General features: G+C 44.4%; 1 protein-coding gene across 1 annotated transcript in view; it reads right to left on the reverse strand.

Moving 5' to 3' along the window:
• Window positions 1-313: 313 nt before the first annotated feature.
• The window catches only part of LOC126092649 (uncharacterized), a 739,947-nt gene continuing 723,766 nt past the window's right edge, over window positions 314-16,494 (reverse strand). Inside the window, exon 6 of the mRNA XM_049908371.1 lies at window positions 314-495. Coding sequence (XP_049764328.1) covers window positions 314-495 — 182 coding nt within the window. The remainder of the gene's footprint in view (window positions 496-16,494) is intronic.

A 16,494-nucleotide genomic window follows, 5' to 3' on the forward strand; every position in this document is an offset into this window, starting at 1 on the left:
GTAGTTGGTTATCTCAAACCACGGACTGCAGTAGGATAGTACACTGACTGTGTCGTCTAGAACAAAGCCGATAGTAACAGTCGGTTGTAGGTGCACAGTAAAGGCGGGAGAGGGGAGGGGGGGGGACGTTTGGGGAGTGGGGAGGATCGAGACTCGATTGCGTTCCACGGAGGATGCCATCCGTCGTGTAGCAGACCGCGCACACGCACACCTGTGAGTTCCAACAGTCAACCCGAGCTCGGCTCGGTAAACATTACGCAGTGTTTACAGCCGCTGGGCGCCGCCGGGAGACCGCGACGCGCATGCGCGGGTGCTACCTGCGGGCGGCAGCGCTGGCCGCTCGCGAAACGGCGGAGGGGACGGGCAGGGGGGCGTCGCAGCGGACGGTCCACAGGAAGGCGGCGGCGGCGGCGGCGGTGGCGGCGGCGGCGGCCAGCAGCGTCTGTGCGAGGCCGAGGGCGCGCAGTCTGGAGGCGGCGCCGCTGGAGCCTGGGGCTGCAACAGGGCGCGGCCAGGCGCTGCTGTCAGTCATACCCACCAAACTGACAAACTCACCACGTTTTCTCGGAAAATGTCAGGTATTGTGTAATTACACTACTGGCCATTAAAATTGCTACACCACGAAGGTGACGTGCTACAGACGCGAAATTTAACCGTCAGGAAGAAGATGCTGTGATATTCAAATGATTAGCTTTTCAGAGCATTCAGACAAGGTCGGCGCCGGTGGCGACACCTACAACGTGCTGACATGAGGAAAGTTTCCAACCGATTTCTCATACACAGCCGGCCGCGGTGGCCATGCGGTTCTAGGCGCTGTAGTCCGGAACCGCGCGACTGCTACGGTCGCAGCTTCGAAACCTGCCTCGGGCATGGATGTTTGTGATGTCCTTAGGTTAGTTAGGCTTAAGTAGTTCTAAGTTCTAGGGGACTGATGACCTCAGATGTTAAGTCCCATAGTGCTCAGAGCCATTTGAACCATTTGAATCTCATACACAAACAGCAGTTGACCGGCGTTGCCTGGTGAAACGTTGTTGTGATGCCTCGTGTAAGGAGAAGAAATGGGTACCATCACATTTCCGACTTTGATAAAGGTCGGATTGTAGCCTATCGCGATTGCGGTTTATAGTATCGCGACATTGCTGCTCCGTTGGTCGAGATCCAATGACTGTTAGCAGAATATGGAATCGCAGAGTTCCGGAGGGTAATACGGAACGCCGTGCTGGATCCCAACGGCCTCGTATCACTAGCAGTCGAGATGACAGGCATCTTATCCGCATGGCTGTAACGGATCGTGCAGCCACGTCTGGATCCCTGAGTCAACAGATGGGAACGTTTGCAAGACAACAACCATCTGCACGAACAGTTCGACGAAGTTTGCAGAAGCATGGACTATCAGCTCGGAGACCTTGGCTGCGATTACCCTAGACTCTGCATCACAGACAGGAGCGCCAGCTATGGTGTACTCAACGACGAACCTGAGTGCACGAATAGCAAAACGTCATTTTCTCGGATGAATCCAGGTTCTGTTTACAGCATCATGATGGTCGCATCCGTGTTTGCCGACATCGCGGTCAACGCACATTGGAAGCGTGTATTCGTCATCGCCATAGTGGCGCATCATCCGTCGTGATATTATGGGGTGCCATTGGTTACACGTCTCGGTCACCTCTTGTTCGCATTGACGGCACTTTGAACAGTGGACGTTACATTTCAGATGTGTTACGACCCGTGGCTCTACCCTTCATTCGATCGCTACAAAACCCTACATTTTAGCAGGATAATGCACGACCGTACGTTGCAGGTCCTGTACGGAACTCTCTGGATACAGAAAAGGTTCGACTGCTGCCCTGGACAGCACATTCTCCAGATATCTCACCAATTGAAAACGTCTAGTCAATGGTGGCCGAGAAACTGGCTCGTCACAATACGCCAGTCACTACTGTTGATCAACTGTGGTATCTAGTTAAAGCTCCATGGGGAGCTGTACCTGTACACGCCATCGAAGCTCTGTTTGACTCAATGCCCAGGTTATCAAGGCCGTTATTACAGCCAGATGTGGTTGTTCTGGGTACTGATTTGTCAGGCTCTTTGTACTCAAATTGCGTGATAATGTAATCACATGTTAGTCCTAGTATAATATATTTGTCTAATGAATACCCGTTTATCATCTGCACTTCTTCTTGGTGTAGAAATTTTAATGGCCAGTAGTGTAATAGAACACCTAAGAAAATCACATACTTTGCAATTCATCAACTCTAGACAGAGGTGGTGGGGTGGGGAAATTGTAAGTAGTGTTTCACAAGGTTCAATGTTCAGACCGCTACTGTTTCTCCTACTGAATAGAATGGCAAGTACTATGTAGGGGTTTTTCTAAACGTTTGTAAATCTGCAGACATAGTAACTCGAAAAAAAAGAATAGTGAAGTTATTACCCAGCAAACTGAATATCACACCTGACAACACTTCGTTACAAAAACTGAGGTCTGTTGGAATTATAAGTGCAGCTTATTACTTAGCAGTGTGGCTCAGTACTTAACAAAACGAATGCAGAAACCATGCAGAATTAATCATTTGGATGCAGGCGATATTTTTTCTGGCTGAAAAGAATCATTAGTGCGGTTTCACCAGCTTCAGTATTGGATCTTCTGTTTTTTCTCAGACGTGACTGAAATGGAATAGAAATAAAAGACTTTGAGATTTGCTGATGACTATATAATTCTCTCAGAGGCAGCAAAGGACTTGAAAGAACAGCTGAATGGAATGGACAGCGTTTTCAAAAGTGATGAGCCGAGCACATTCAGAAGTAAAACACAGGTAATGGAATGCAGATGAATTCCTTCAAGTCAGGTTGAAGGAATTGGACGGGTAAATTAGAGACTAAAATCAGTATGTAAGTTTTTGCTATTTGGGCACCAACGCAACTGATGATGGCCAAATAACGAGCAGAAACGATATATAGTCCAGACCGATAGTACTAAGAAAACAATTAATGAAAAACAAGATTTTGCTCAAATCTCGTATGGATTCAAATGTTAGGAAGTCTTTTCTTCAGGTATATGTGTGGAGGGTAGTCTCGTACGAAACTGAGACGTGGACGATGAGCAGTTCATACAGGAAGAGAACATAACCTTTCGCAAGGTACTACTACAGAAGAACGTTGAAGATTAGATTAATATTTCAAATAACCATTGAGGAAATACTGAATCGAAATAGGGAGCAAATGAATATAAGGCCCAATTTGGGTAAAAGAAGGATTTTGCTGACAGAACACACCCCGAGGCATCAAGAAATAATCAAACTGGCAATAGTGGGAAGTGTGGGAATTAGAAATTGTAATGCGAGATCTATGCATGAATGCAAAAAGCAGCTTCAAATGGATATACGTTGTAGTAGTTCTGCAAAGATGAAGGGACTTGCGCAGCTAGACTTGAGTGGAGGACTGCACTGATTCAGACGTCGGACTGAAGACCATAACAGCAACATTGACAACAGTAAGAACACCTGAATTAGTCCATCTTGGGTAACTAGGATAACTTTGAAACATTAGACAATCTGTAGACATAATAATATCGAGAAATGGGGAGGATAAAAACGCTAGTCAACCAGCTTCGCAACTTACACGAGTTTCTTACATAAAATTAAGATGTAGACAACCTGTGGTGCAACTAAGGCCGTGTCCTACGTAAGCGTCAGAAGCTACCGACAGCGAGCGACGCCTGGATAAGCGACACTCCAGCAACAAGCAGCAGCATCTACATCTACATCTACATCCATACTCCGCAAGCCACCTGACGGTGTGTGGCGGATGGCACTTTGGGTACCTCTGTCGGTTCTCCATTCTATTCCAATCTCGTATTGTTCGTGGAAAGAAATATTGTCGGTATGCCTCTGTGTGGGCTCTAATCTCTCTGGTTTTATCCTCATGGTTTCTTCGCGAGATATACGTAGGAGGGAGCAATACACTGCTTGACTTCTCGGTGAAGGTATGTTCTCGAAACTTCAACAAAAGACCGTACCGAGCCACTGAGTGTCTCTCCTGCAAAGTCTTCCATTGGAGTTTTTCTCTCATCTCCGTAACACTTTCGCGATTACTAAATGATCCTGTAACATAGCGCGCTGCTCTCCGTTGGATCTTCTCTATCTCTTGTATCAACCCTATCTGGTACGGATCCCACACCGGTGAGAAGTATTCAAGCAGTGGGCGAAAAAGTGTACTGTAACCTACTTCCTTTGTTTTCGGATTGCATTTCCTTAGGATTCTTCCAATGAATCGCAGTCTGGCGCCTGCTTTACCGACGATCTTTATATGATTATTCCATTTTAAATCACTCCTAATGCCTACTCCCAGATAATTTATGCAATTAACTGCTTCCAGTTGCTGACCTGCTATATTGTAGTTAAATTATAAAGGATCTTTATTTCTATGTATTCGCAGCACATTTCACTTGTCTACATTGAGATTCAATTGCCATTCCCTGCATCATGCGTCAATTTTTTGCAGATCCTCCTGCATTTCAGTACAATTTTCCATTGTTACAACCTCTCGATGTACTACAGCATCATCAGCAAAAAGCCTCAGTGAACTTCTGATTTCATCCATAAGGCCATTTATGTATATTGTGAATAGCAACGGTACTACGACACTCCCCCGCGGCACACCTGAAATCACTCTTATTTCGGAAGACTTCTCTCCACTGAGAATGAAATGCTGCGTTCTGTTATCTAGGAACTCTTCAATCCAATCACACAATTGGTCTGATAGTCCATATGCTCTTACTTTGTTCATTAAACACCTGCAGGGAACTATATCGAACGCCTTGCGGAAGTCAAGAAACACGGCATTTATCTGGGAACCCGTGTCTATGGCCCTCTGAGTGTCGTGGACGAATAGGGTGAGCTGGGTTTCACACAATCGTCTTTTTCGAAACTCATGCTGATTCCTACAGAGCAGATTTATAGTCTCCAGAAAATTCATTATACTCGAACATAATACGTGTTCCAAAATTCTACAACTGGTCGGCTTTAGAGATGTAGGTTTATATTTCTGCACATCTGTTCGACGTCCCTTCTTGAAAACGGGGATGACCTGCGTCCTTTTCCAATCCTTTGGAACGCTACGCTCTTCTAGAGCATCGGGCGAAAAGCTCGGCGACCATCTCCCGTTACAAGATGGCTATTTAGAGCTGTCCATATGTTTCTATACCGCGCGGCTCCTAAACTATAGAGTACTGTAGCTGGAGAGTAAGGCTACAAAATTAGCTTTACTTAGGAAAATGAAGCGAAAAGGAATGCTGTGTATGAAGTTTAAAAACGGAGGAATCTTCAAGGAGAATTTAGTAATTTATATCATCAGTGCGAAGATCACCAGACAAATTCTTCGAATACAGGTGAATGAGCAGAGAACTATTCGGCTATCTCGTCAATAAATTAAAGACGAATGTTTTTTTTTTACATGATCAAAAACTTTTAATAGCCGATGAATTTGGAAAAATGACTGTGCCGGGACGGTAGCTCATCGTGTTCAACCAGAGGGCTGCTTGCCCTCTGTAATAAAAAACTGAGTAAAGGAACCAACGATCAACTTGAACGAACGTCTTGTGACGTCCGCCCAGACCAAATGTAACGAACAATTTCAAACAAAATGAAAAAAAAGAAAAGGACGTGGTTTCAAACCCAGTTACACTTTAACTGACTCAGTTACAAAAAATGGCTATGAGCACTATGGGACTTAACATCTATGGTCATCAGTCTCCTAGAACTTAGAACTACTTAAACCTAACTAACCTAAGGACATCACACAACATACAGTCATCACGAGGCAGAGAAAATCCCTGACCCCGCCGGCAATCGAACCGGGGTACCCGGGCGCGGGAAGCTAGAACGCTACCGCACGACCACGAGGTGCGGACTCAGTTACAATATTGTACACTTTTATCTACACTATATACACTATATCGCTAAGTACATTTTAAGCCCTTGCCAAAGTACTTGATATTTAAGTGTATACACACCTATCCTAGCATATCACACATATAATTCCTAATAAATTGCAATGAACAATCATGAAATCTTACAGAAATTTGATGCGAACGTAATTCATGAGCACTCAGTATTAAGGCCAGTCGTTTCAGTTAATCTAAATAGTCTGTAAAAGTAAAGCATATAAAATTTTTTAGAGGAAAATCAAATGTTTTGTGAAATGGAAACGTTTGATGCACCTCATTTTCTGGTCATGATTTCGAGCATCGTTCAAAGGCACTTAGAACGTTTCTCTGATCTGTTTATTTCCTTTACACAGATCATTTCATAAAAATTTTATGAATTTCTTTCATTTTTTCTTTTCAAGTTTTATTCAAGAGGCATGATCTTACTGACTCCTAGTTTGCCTTCCTAACGTCTTCTGTTCTCGAAAATCCTAACTTCGATACTTGATTTCAAGGAAGCCTTTTTGACATTTAAATACCGCCCCAATGTATCTTTTTACGTGCAAAACAGCTATGCCTTGAACAGATGACCTTTTTGACATTCCATTTACATAGTTTACCAACAGCTTTTCGTGAAATATTTCCATTTTTCCTCAACTCATTAATTAAGTTTTCCTTAATTTCATTACTTTCAAGCAGTTAAATATTTTCATGCAAAACTAGACCTCACGCTGGTTAGTTTGATACCAGTTTACCTGTTCTTCTCAGTTTGTTTGGCTATAAAAATTTGGACAAAACCTCATTGTGTAATTTATAGGGAGTCTTGTTTTCGCGCTGCTCACGCGTTTACAATAACATATCGAGTATTAATCATACTATAAAATAGTTCTTTCTGCGTGTTGTCATTTCCAAAAAACGTCGATCGATATGCTGAACCGTTTATGAGATGCGACGATTTTTGCTACCACTTGATTCCCGAAGTGCCGGAAAGGATTCAGACGCGTCGCGAGTGACCCGTCCGCGGATATAACAACCAATATATTAGCTTTTTATGCGCAATAATGTATGGCCTTAAATGAACTATACGGAATGTCTACGAAATGTGATTTTACCTCTGCAAATCCTTAAAGATTTCATGCAGCCATGTACTCAGTTTCATGCAGCACAGTAACTATGCAGAAATGAAAATAGATTCAGACCTTTATCGAGCAAATATATCAAGCTGTACGATGCGTAAGAATCAACTTTTTTCACCAAATCCTGTTGCTGTGGTGTTCAGTCCATAGACTGATTTGATGCAGCTGTCCATGCTACTCTATTCTGTGCAAGCCTCTTTGTCTCAGAATAACTACTACAACCTCCATCCTTCTGAATCTGCTTAGCGTATTCGCCTCTTGGTCTCTCTCTACGATTTTTAACCTCCACGTCTCCCTCCAGTATTAAATTAATGATTCCTTGATGCCTCAGAATGTTTCCTACCAACCGATTCCTTCTTCTAATAAAGTTGTGCCACAAATTCCTCTCTCGCCAATTCTGTTCAGTACCTCCTCATTAGTTACGTAACCTCTCCATCTAATTTTCAGCATTCTTCTGTAGCACCACATTTCGAAAGCTTCTATTCTCTTCTTGTCTAAACTCTTTATCGTTCATGTTTCACTTCCATACATAGCTCCATAAAAATACTCTCAGGAAAGATTTCCTGACACTTAAATCTGTTTAAAAAATTCCCTTCTTCAGAAAAGCTTTCCTTGCCAGAGCCAGTCTACATTTTATAACATCTCTACTTTATATCCTCTGTACTTCGACCATCATCAGCTACTTTGCTCACCAAATAGCAATACTCAGTTGCTACTTTAAGTGTCTCATTTCCTAATCTAAATCCCTCAGCATCACCCTGTTTGGTTCGGCTACATTCCATTATCTTCGTTTTACTTTGGTTGATGTTCATCTTATACCCTCCTATCAACACACTGTCCATTCCGTTCAACTGTTCTTCCAGGTCATTTGCTGTCTCTGACAGAATTAAAATGTCATCGGCAAACCTCAAAATTTATATTTCGTCTTCATGGATTTTAATTCCTGCTCCAAATTTTTCTTTTGTTTTCTTTACTGCTTGCTCAATATATGGATTGAATAACATCAGGGAGAGGCTACAACCCTCTCTCACTCCCTCCAGAACCACCGCTTCCCTTTCATGCCCCTCGGCTTTTATAACTAATATCTGGTTTCTGTACAAATATTGTAAATAGCCTTTCGCACGCTGTATTTGACCCCTGCCACCTTCATAATTTGAAAGAGAGTATTCAAGTCAACACTGTCATGAGCTTTTTCTATGCCTACAAATGCTAGCAGTGTAGGTCTGCCTTTCCTTAACCTATTTTCTGAGATAAGTCGTCTTGTCAGTATTTCTTCGCTTGTTCCAACATTTCTACGAAATCCAAGCTGATCTTCTCCGAGGTCGGCTTCTACCAGTTTTTCCATTCGTCTGTGAAGAATTCGTGTTAATATTTGGCAGCCGTGACTTATTAAACTGATAGTTCAATAATTTTCACACCTGTCTACACCTTGGTTCTTTGGGATTGGAATTATTATATTTTTCTTAAAGTCTGAAGGTATTTCGCCTGTGTCATACATCTTGCTCACCAGATGGAGGAGTTTTCTTGTGGCTGTCTCTCCCAAGGCTGTTAGTAGTTCTAATAGATTGTTTTCTACTCCCGGGCCTTGTTTCGACTTAGATCTTTTAGTGTTGTGTCAAATTCGTCACGCAGTATCATATCATTTATTTCATCTTCATCTGCACCCACTTTCATTTCCATGCCCTCAAGCACTTCGCCCTTGTGAAGACCCTCTGTATACTCCTTCCACCTTTCCGCTTTCCCTTCTTCGCTTAGGACTGGTTTTCCATCTGAGCTCTTGGTATACAGGTGGTTCTCTTTTCTCCAAAGTTCTCTTTAATATTTCTGTAGGCAATATCTATCTTACCCCTAGTGAGATAAGCCTCTACATTCTTACATTTGTCCTATAGCCCTGCTTAACCATTTTTCACTTCCTGTCGATCTCATTTTTCAGACGTTTGTATTCCTTTTTGCCTGCTACATTTACTGCATTTTTACATTTTCTCCTTCCATCATCTTAATTCAGTATCTCTTCTGTTACCCAAGGATTTCTACTAGCCCTCGTACTTTTACCTACTTGGTCCTCTGCTCCCTTCACTGTTTCATCTCTCAAAGGTACCCACTCTTCTTCTCCGGTATTTCTTCCCCCTGTTCATGTCAACCATTCCCTAATGCTCTGTCTGAGTTCTCCACAACATCTAGTTATTTTAGTTTATCCATGTCCCATCTCCTTAAATTCCTACCTTTTGGAAGTTTCTTCAGTTTTAATCTACAGACCGAGCGAGGTGGCGCAGTGGTTAGCACACTGGACCCGCATTCGGGAGGACGACGGTTCAATCCCGTCTCCGGCCATCCTGATTTAGGTTTTCCGTGATTTCCCTAAATTGCTTCAGGCAAATGCCGGGATGGTTCCTCTGAAAGGGCACGGCCGATTTCCTTCCCCTTCCTTCCCTCAACCGAGCTTGCGCTCCGTCTCTAATGACTTCGCTGTCGACGGGAGGTTAAACACTAATCTCCTCCTCCTCCTTTAATCTACAGTTCATAACCATTAAATTTTGGTCGAGTTCACATCTGCCGTTGACAATGTCTTACAATTTAAAACCTGGTTCCTAAATATCTTCCTTACCATTATATAACCTATTTGAAACCTTCCAATGTCTCCAGGCCTCTTCCACGTATACAACCTACTTTCATGATTCTTAAATCAAGAGTTAGCTATGATGAACTTATACTCTGTGCCAAATTCTACCAGGTGGCTTCCTCTTTCATTCTTTACCCCCAGTCCATATCGACCTACTATTATTTCTTCCCTTCCTTTCCCTCCAGTTGAATTCCAGCCCCCCATTACTTCTAAATTTTCGCCTTCCTTAATTATCTGAATAATTTCTTTAATCGCATCATACATTTCTTCAAATCTCTTCATCATCTGCGGAGATGCACTATGTGATCAGAAGTATTCGAACAGATGGCTGAAAAAGACTTACAAGTTCGTGGCACCCTCCATCGGTAATGCTGGAATTCAGTATAGTGTTGGGATACCCTTAACCTTCATGATAGCTTCCACTCTCGCAGGCATACGTTCAGTCAGGTGCTGTAAGGTTTCATGGGGAATGGCAGCCCATTCTTCACGGTGTGCTTCACTGAGGAGAGGAACCGATGTCGGTCGGTGAGGCCTGGCACGAAGTCGGCGTTCCAAAACATCCCAAAGGTGTTCTGTAGATTTCAGGTCAGGACACTGTGCAGGCCAGTCCATTACAGTGCTGTTATTGTCGTGTAGCCACTACGCCACAGGCCGTGCTTTACGAACAGGTAGCTCGACCGTGTTGAAACATGCAATCGCCATCCCCGAATTGCTCTTCAACAGTGGGAAGCAAGATGGTGCTTAAAACATCATTGTAGGCCTGCGCTATGATAGTGGCAAGCAAAACAACAAGAAAAATACGACTACACCGCAACACCACCGCCTCCGAATTTTACTGTTGGCACTACACGGGGTGGCAGAAGACGTTCACCTGGTACTCGCCATAATCACACTCTGCCATCTGATCGCCACACTGTGTACCGTGATTCGTCACTCCACACAACGTTTTTCCACTGTTCTGTCGTCCAATGTTTACGCTCCTTACGCCAGGCGAAGCCTCCTTTGCCATTTATTGGCGTGACGTGTGGCTTACGAGCAGCCGCTCGATCATGAAATCCAAGTTTTGTCACCTCTCGCCTAACTTTCATAGTACTTGCAGAGGACCCTGATGCAGTTTCGAATTCATGTGTGATAGTCTGGATATACACCTGCCTATTACACATTACGACCCTCTTCAACTGTCGGCGGTCTCTGTCAATCAACAGACGAGGTCGGCCTCTACGCTTTTGTGCGGTACGTGTGGCTTCACGTTTCGCCTTCACTGTCACATCGGAAACAGTGGACCTGGGGATGTTTAGGAGTGTGTAAATCTCGCCTATAGACGTATGACACAATTAACACCCAATCACTTGCTCACGTTCTAGTCCCTGAGTTCCGCGGCGCACCCCATTTTGCTCTCTCATTCTGTCTTTTAATACTGAGCTCGCTAATATGGAGAACCTGGCAGTAGGTGGCAGCACAGTGCATCTAATATGAAAAACGCAAATAGTGTAGTTGCCATATAAACGTGTACTACTGCGGTAGGCGTGGGTTTCGTGTCCGTGTTTGCAGCAATACGGCGTCTACTATGCTGTTTTTTAGTAGCTTCTCTGCGTACCTATTTTTTTATTCATTTTTAAACCTACTCCTCCTTACCGTTATTTGATTTAGTTTTTGTTGCATCCACATGACCAGAAGTCTTATTCCTCCTGACACCGAACTTCAATAATTCCCACTATATTTGACTTGAACCTATCCATTTCCCTCATTAAATTTTCTAACCTACTGCCCGATTAAGGGATCTGGCATTCCATGCTCCTATCCATAAAATGCCAGTTTTGATTCTCCTGATAACAACGTCCTCCTGCCCGGAGATCAAAATGGGGGACTAATTTTAACTCCGAAGTATTCTACGCAAGAGGATGCCATCGTCATTTAACCATACAGTAAAGCTGCATGCCCTCGGTAACATTTACCGCTGTAGATTAGCCTTGCTTCCAGCCGTTCGCAGTACCAGTACAGCAAGGCCGTTTTGGTTGATGTTACAAGGCAAGATCAGTCAGTCATTAAGACTCTTGCCCTGGCAACTACTGAAAAGGCTGCGTCCCTCTTCGGGAACCACACGTTTGTGTGGCCTCTCAACAGATACCCCTCCGTTGTGGTTGTACCTACGGTACGGCTATCTGTATCTCTGAGGCACGCAAGCCTTCCCACCGACGGTAAGGCCCATGGTTCATGGGGGGGGGGGGGTTTCACCGAATAGTTTTCTTAAAATTGGATGATAAGCATTTCATAGCTGCGTCCGCTCCACTGCTTTGTCGAGAAGACAGGTGGCCGTCGCTCTCACTGTCGCGCATTCTGCAGCGACAAAATTTTAACACATTTGAATTCAAACGTCGCTAGTTGTAGCAGACAACAGGCAGCGCCACGGACGCCGCCCACGTAGGACACTTCCGTAACCGTACCTGCGGTGGTGTTCCGTCTTCTGAAGCTTCGCACGCTGTCGGTCGCTTCTGTCCCTTACGTAGGGCGCTACCTACCAGATGTTAAACGTTGCATCTAACATAAAGGAATAGAGGAAATTCGTTTTGTTACTAATAACATACTATGAAGCTCATATTTCTCGTGCTTTAGCTAAACCCGAAAATGTGTACAAAGTGATGATCAGATTCAGGGATATGACACGAACCTTGATCTTCGATACTGTGAAACAAATCTCTTCTAGCGCAAGCTCTTTGTTTTCCATATTTTGGAAAGTGGTAGTACGAGAAGAAAACCAAGAAAAGAATTTACCAGTAAACATGTGCCCCAAAACGCTTACATTAAAAGTTGTGAGCACTTGTTCATTGAAAGAGCTGTATTTAACGGTGTCGATGATGAACAAGTACTCATAGCTCTTAAGGTGTGCTTTTAGATCCCATGTTTACTTGACTATTTTGTTTCGAATGATCATTTTAAACACAGGAAGTCGCGTTTAAAATACACTGTAGAACCAAAGAAACAGACAAACCTGCTCAATATCGTGCAGCGGCGAACACGCAGAAGTGCCGCAACACGACATGTCATGGACTCGACTAACGTCTGAAGTAGTACTGGAGGGAAATGACGCCCAGAATCCTGCTGGGCTCTCCATAAATCCGTATGAGTACGAAGGGGTGGAAATCTCCTCTGAATAGCATGTTGCAAGGCATCCCAGATATGCTCAATAATGTTCATGTCTGGGGAGTTTTGTGGCCGGCGGAAGTGTTTAAAGTAAGAAGTGTGTTGTTGCTGCAGCCTCTCTGTAGCGTGCGGGGTGTCGTATTGTCTTACTGGAATTTCCCAAGTGCGTCGGAATGCACAATGGACATGAATGGAAGCATGTCAGCAGAGAGGATGTATACGTACGTTTCACCTGTCAGAGTCGTGTGTAGACGTGTCAGGGGTTCCATTCTCTCCAACAGCGCATGCCCCACACTCGTATAGAATCGCCACCAGTTTGAACAGTCCCCTTCTGACAATCAGCGTCCATGGATTCATGAGGTTGTCTCCATACGCATACACGGCCATCCGACGGATGCAATTTGAAACAAGGCTCGTCCAACTAGGCAACATATTTCCAGTCATCAGCAGTCCAATGCCGGTGTTGACGGGCCCAGGCGAGGCGTAAAACGTTCTGTCGTGCAGCCATCAAGGGTCCACAAATGGATCTTCGGCTCTGAAAGCCCATATCGATAATGTTCCGTTGAATGGTTCACACGCTGACACTTGTTGATGGCCAAGCATTGAAGTGTGCAGCAATTAGCGGAAGGATTGCTTTTCTATCACGTTGAACGATTCTCTTCAGTCGTCGTTCGTCCCGTTCTTGCAGGATACTTTTTCCGGCCGCAGTGATGTCAGAGATTTCATGTCTTGTTGGATTCCTAATATTCACGGTACAATCGTGTAATAGTCGTACGGAAAAATCCCCCACTTCATCGCTACCTCGGAGACGCTGTGTCCCATCGTTCGTGCGCCGACTATAACACCACGTTGAAACTCACTTAGATCTCGATAACCTGCCTTCGCAGCAGCAGTAACCGATCTAACAGCTGTGCCAGACTCTTGTTGTCTCATATAGGTGTTGCCGACCGCAGCGCTGTATTATAACTGTTTACATATCTCGGTATTTGAATATGCGTGCCTACACCTGTTTCTCTGGCGCTTCAGTGTAAATGAAAGACTTCAGTATGTAGTTGCCCTTGCCAAGTTTTAAGAGACTTGGCGCAGTGCCCTTGTAGACCATAGAGCGTAGTCCAAACGATAATGAAAACGGGAATAGACTTACAAAAATGCATTAAAAATGTAAACACGTAAGAAATACCGTTGTACGTTACTTGCGCTGTCAGGACATGTACAACGGTTTGTTTACCGGGCAAGACTGTTTATCTCTTCAAGGCTAGTAGACATGGCTTCTAACACGCATACCGAAAGAGCTGTGAGCACATGTCTAGTGGAAGAGGTATGTCTCGTAGAAACGGAGATGAACAAGGATTCAGATAAGAACTTCGTACAAAAATGCTTTTTGTGCTTATGGAAGACACAAGGAAATACATTTTGTACGTGACAAAAACGTTAGTGTGACCCCTTCCCCGGTAGAGGTGGCAGAAGGGGTTTGACGCCAATTATGTTCAGAGAGAGAGTTCAAGCCCCCGACTGATGAATATTATTTCAGAGAGTTAGAGGAGATAAAAAACGCTTTTGCTGTGTGATATACAACACAGGTGGACCGCCTCCTCGCCAGGGATTCCTCAGCGGTTTGACGCTGCACTCTTCAGATAACAACGTTCACACCTATTTTTTGGCTTCTGTGTACATAAACGTTGTCCCGATCAGGCTCCTATGGATTTCCTTCTGTGGTGGGAGTGGAAGCCTGTGGTATGCGAGACAACGCTAGACACTCCACAAGAGCTGGCTGCCCGCTCAGCTGAAACCGCAGGCGTTTTTCGTGAAATAACTGATTGTTCTGCGCGTGTTAGATAATCATTAATGCGAAGACATCAGTTGGGCATCAATGTTGACTAATGGCATTTTCCATTTTCGGCAATACCTCTCAGTCATTAGTTTGAACATCGTCTCTGAACATCAGTAGCGTCAAATCCATCAGGGTTCCATAGCGGAGTATGGTGCCCATGTGACCTTTCTTGGCGCATTAATAAAGTGTTTTCATTTTTTAAATTTTGTATATGTAGTTTCTTACAGAGAATTGGAAGGTAGCGAGCCCATTGTCCTGGGTACATTTTACCCCCAGGGATCTCTGGTACTTCACTGAGCTGGGAGCTGGTGCCGTCCTGGAGGAACCAGAACGAGAAACATTTCCCTGCTTCTGCCTGGGATTGAACACGCCACCTCCAGGCATTCCCTTGGACTTTCTAGAACTACATGTAACTCTTACAATTGAGTTGTGCCTTCTGAAATTATTGTACCTGGATGTTAAGCTCCTCAGAAAATGATTCTGTAACTAATTAATGATAATAAAATGAAACTATATGGTTCCAGAGACCTTTTCAAGTCTCAGACATCTACAATGCATCTGTTCAGAGTGAAGCGGCGAATCAAAATTGGTACCAAGGCCGGGAATCGAACGCGCAGTGGATTTGCACAACTGCACGCACTATCCTAGCATGAAACTTCCTGGCATATTAAAACTGTGTGCCGGACCGAGACTCGAAATCGGGACCATTGTCTTTCGCGGGCAAGTGCTCTACCAACTGAGCTACCCAAGCACGACTCACGCCCCGTCCTCACAGGTTTTTCTTCTGCCAGTACCTTGTCTCCTACGTTCCAAACTACAGAAGCTCTCCTGCGAACCTTGCAGAACCAGCACTCCTGAAAGAAAGGATATTGCGGAGACATGGCTTAGCCACAGTCTGTGGGATGTTTCGAAAATGAGATTTTCACTCTGCAGTGGAGTGTGCGGTAATATGAAACTTCCTGGCAGATTAAAATTGTGTGCCGGACCGAGACTCGAACTCAAGACGTTTGCCTTTCGTGGGCAAGTGCTCTACCAACTGTGCTACCCAAGCAAGTTTGGAAGGTTGGAGACGAGGTACTGGCAGAAGTAAAACTGTGAGGACGGGGCGTGAGTCATGCTTGGGTAGCTCAGTTGGTAGAACACTTGCCCGCGAAAGGCAAAGATCCCGAGTTCGAGTCTCTGTACGGCACACAGTTTTAATCTGCCAGGAAGTTTCGTATTAGCGCACACTCCGCTGCAGAGTGAAAATCTCATTCTGGAGTCTATCCTAGGATGCCTTCCTACTCAGTCCAAATTCCGATTCACACTCACCCCACCTAGTATTTCCCCTAAACTCGAACAGTATTGCAGAAGCTCCCAAACTCTGTTGGAATGGCACCTCAGTAGAGATCAGAACGGAGAATGCTTCCTGAAAACCCAGGATAAGTGCTTTACTCACCTTGAGTTTAGGAGAATACCAAATAGACTGACGCGTGAATCGGAATTTCGATGGAGAAGGGTGGCATGCTAGGGTCGTCCGTGCAGTTGTGTAAAGCCACTGTGCCAGGGTGGCGTAGTGATTAGCGCATTTCCATAGAGAGCTGGAAGCCGCGTTCGAATCCCAGCCTTCGTATAAATTTATATTTGTAGCTTCAGTCTCCATATATACATCAACTGATGAAAATGCTATTGTGAGAGGGTAGTTCATTAAGTATGTTTCCCTATTTTATTTCTCTGCAAAATATTCTGTGCCTGTCTTATGTGAGGGCTGACGAGTGCGACTGTAATGTGTTGACAGCGCTCGCACTGGCTTACGATGCATACCTCAGTATCTTGATAATATGCTGCCAGTTACCATGAAGTT

Source organism: Schistocerca cancellata, chromosome 7, assembly GCF_023864275.1.
Source record: "Schistocerca cancellata isolate TAMUIC-IGC-003103 chromosome 7, iqSchCanc2.1, whole genome shotgun sequence".
NCBI lineage: Eukaryota > Metazoa > Arthropoda > Insecta > Orthoptera > Acrididae > Schistocerca > Schistocerca cancellata.